Source organism: Phytophthora parasitica, assembly GCF_000247585.1.
Source record: "Phytophthora parasitica INRA-310 unplaced genomic scaffold supercont2.418, whole genome shotgun sequence".
Classification (NCBI taxonomy): Eukaryota; Oomycota; class Peronosporomycetes; order Peronosporales; family Peronosporaceae; genus Phytophthora; species Phytophthora nicotianae.
In genome coordinates, this window is record NW_008649404.1 from 1 (window position 1) to 997 (window position 997).

General features: G+C 46.0%; 1 protein-coding gene across 1 annotated transcript; it reads left to right on the top strand.

Annotated features, from left to right (window-relative positions):
* Positions 1-244: 244 nt before the first annotated feature.
* On the top strand, positions 245-592 carry PPTG_24945 (hypothetical protein; the record flags this gene model as incomplete). Its single annotated transcript, XM_008918994.1, has 1 exon — positions 245-592. One exon carries the CDS (start codon positions 245-247, stop codon positions 590-592), a length of 348 nt encoding a protein of 115 aa, XP_008917242.1.
* Positions 593-997: the final 405 nt, after the last annotated feature.

The following is a 997-nucleotide window of genomic DNA, read 5'->3' on the forward strand; positions in this document are numbered from 1 at the left end:
GGGGGGTTCAGCAATCGGCTGTGTTTCAACCAGCAATGTGCCATGGTGATAAGGTAAGGTCCATAGGTATTGATGCAATGATCAATGCCATTGGGAGGAAGATGATATTGCAGTGGTTCGAAGAGGTGCAGACCCTATCGTGGAATGGGATGAAAATGGTTATATGCTTTCCCTACTTTGTTTATGATGGGCGGCGACATGATTCCTTCCGGATCGTTTTCATATGATTTGATTGACCAACTTGATGCGCTATTACGATGGAAGATTTGAAAACAACGTCACACTTATCGTGACGCTCTTCAATCAGCTGCAACGGTATGCTGCGGTGCGAAAAGCAGCCACGGCTTCAACAGCACATTCAGAGACGTTGCGAAAGCCGGGCCAATTAGCAAGTGGTGTCAATTTTAAGAAGTCTCTGCTGGCGGCCAAGAACCATCCTGATTCGCCTGCAGCCAAACGACTGAACGCAAGCTTACTGCGGATATTGTCCGTCATTGGGGGAACTATTCCATTTTCACCTTTCGAGCGTGCTGAAACACGTCCCAAACTGGCTGCTATGAGTTTTCGTTTTGGACTTCCGCAGTTTGGGTAAATGTAGCACCACCAGAACAGGATGGTTTACATTACACCGGATCATGCTTCTCACACAGTTACATGCGTGGAATGATGAGGAGTGCACGTATGGTCAGTCACAATGCCGGTGGGTGCAGTTACCTAAAAACCTGAAAGAAAGTCCAAGATTGCGACTTTCCATCTCAAATAAATGCCCTTGTATGACTGCTTTTATGTTTGAGAGGAAAATGGAGCTTATACAGAAGGCAATTTTGCGATGCCCAGCTTCTCAAGACACGAAAAAATGTCGTAATTATACAGAGCGGAGTCTGGTGCTTTTGGGACTGTATCTAGATTTAATGGTGTTGTCGAGCCCCAAATGGATGGACGGTTACACTTGCACATGACCGTTTATGGCTCATCGTTTACACCTGAGATTTTGACG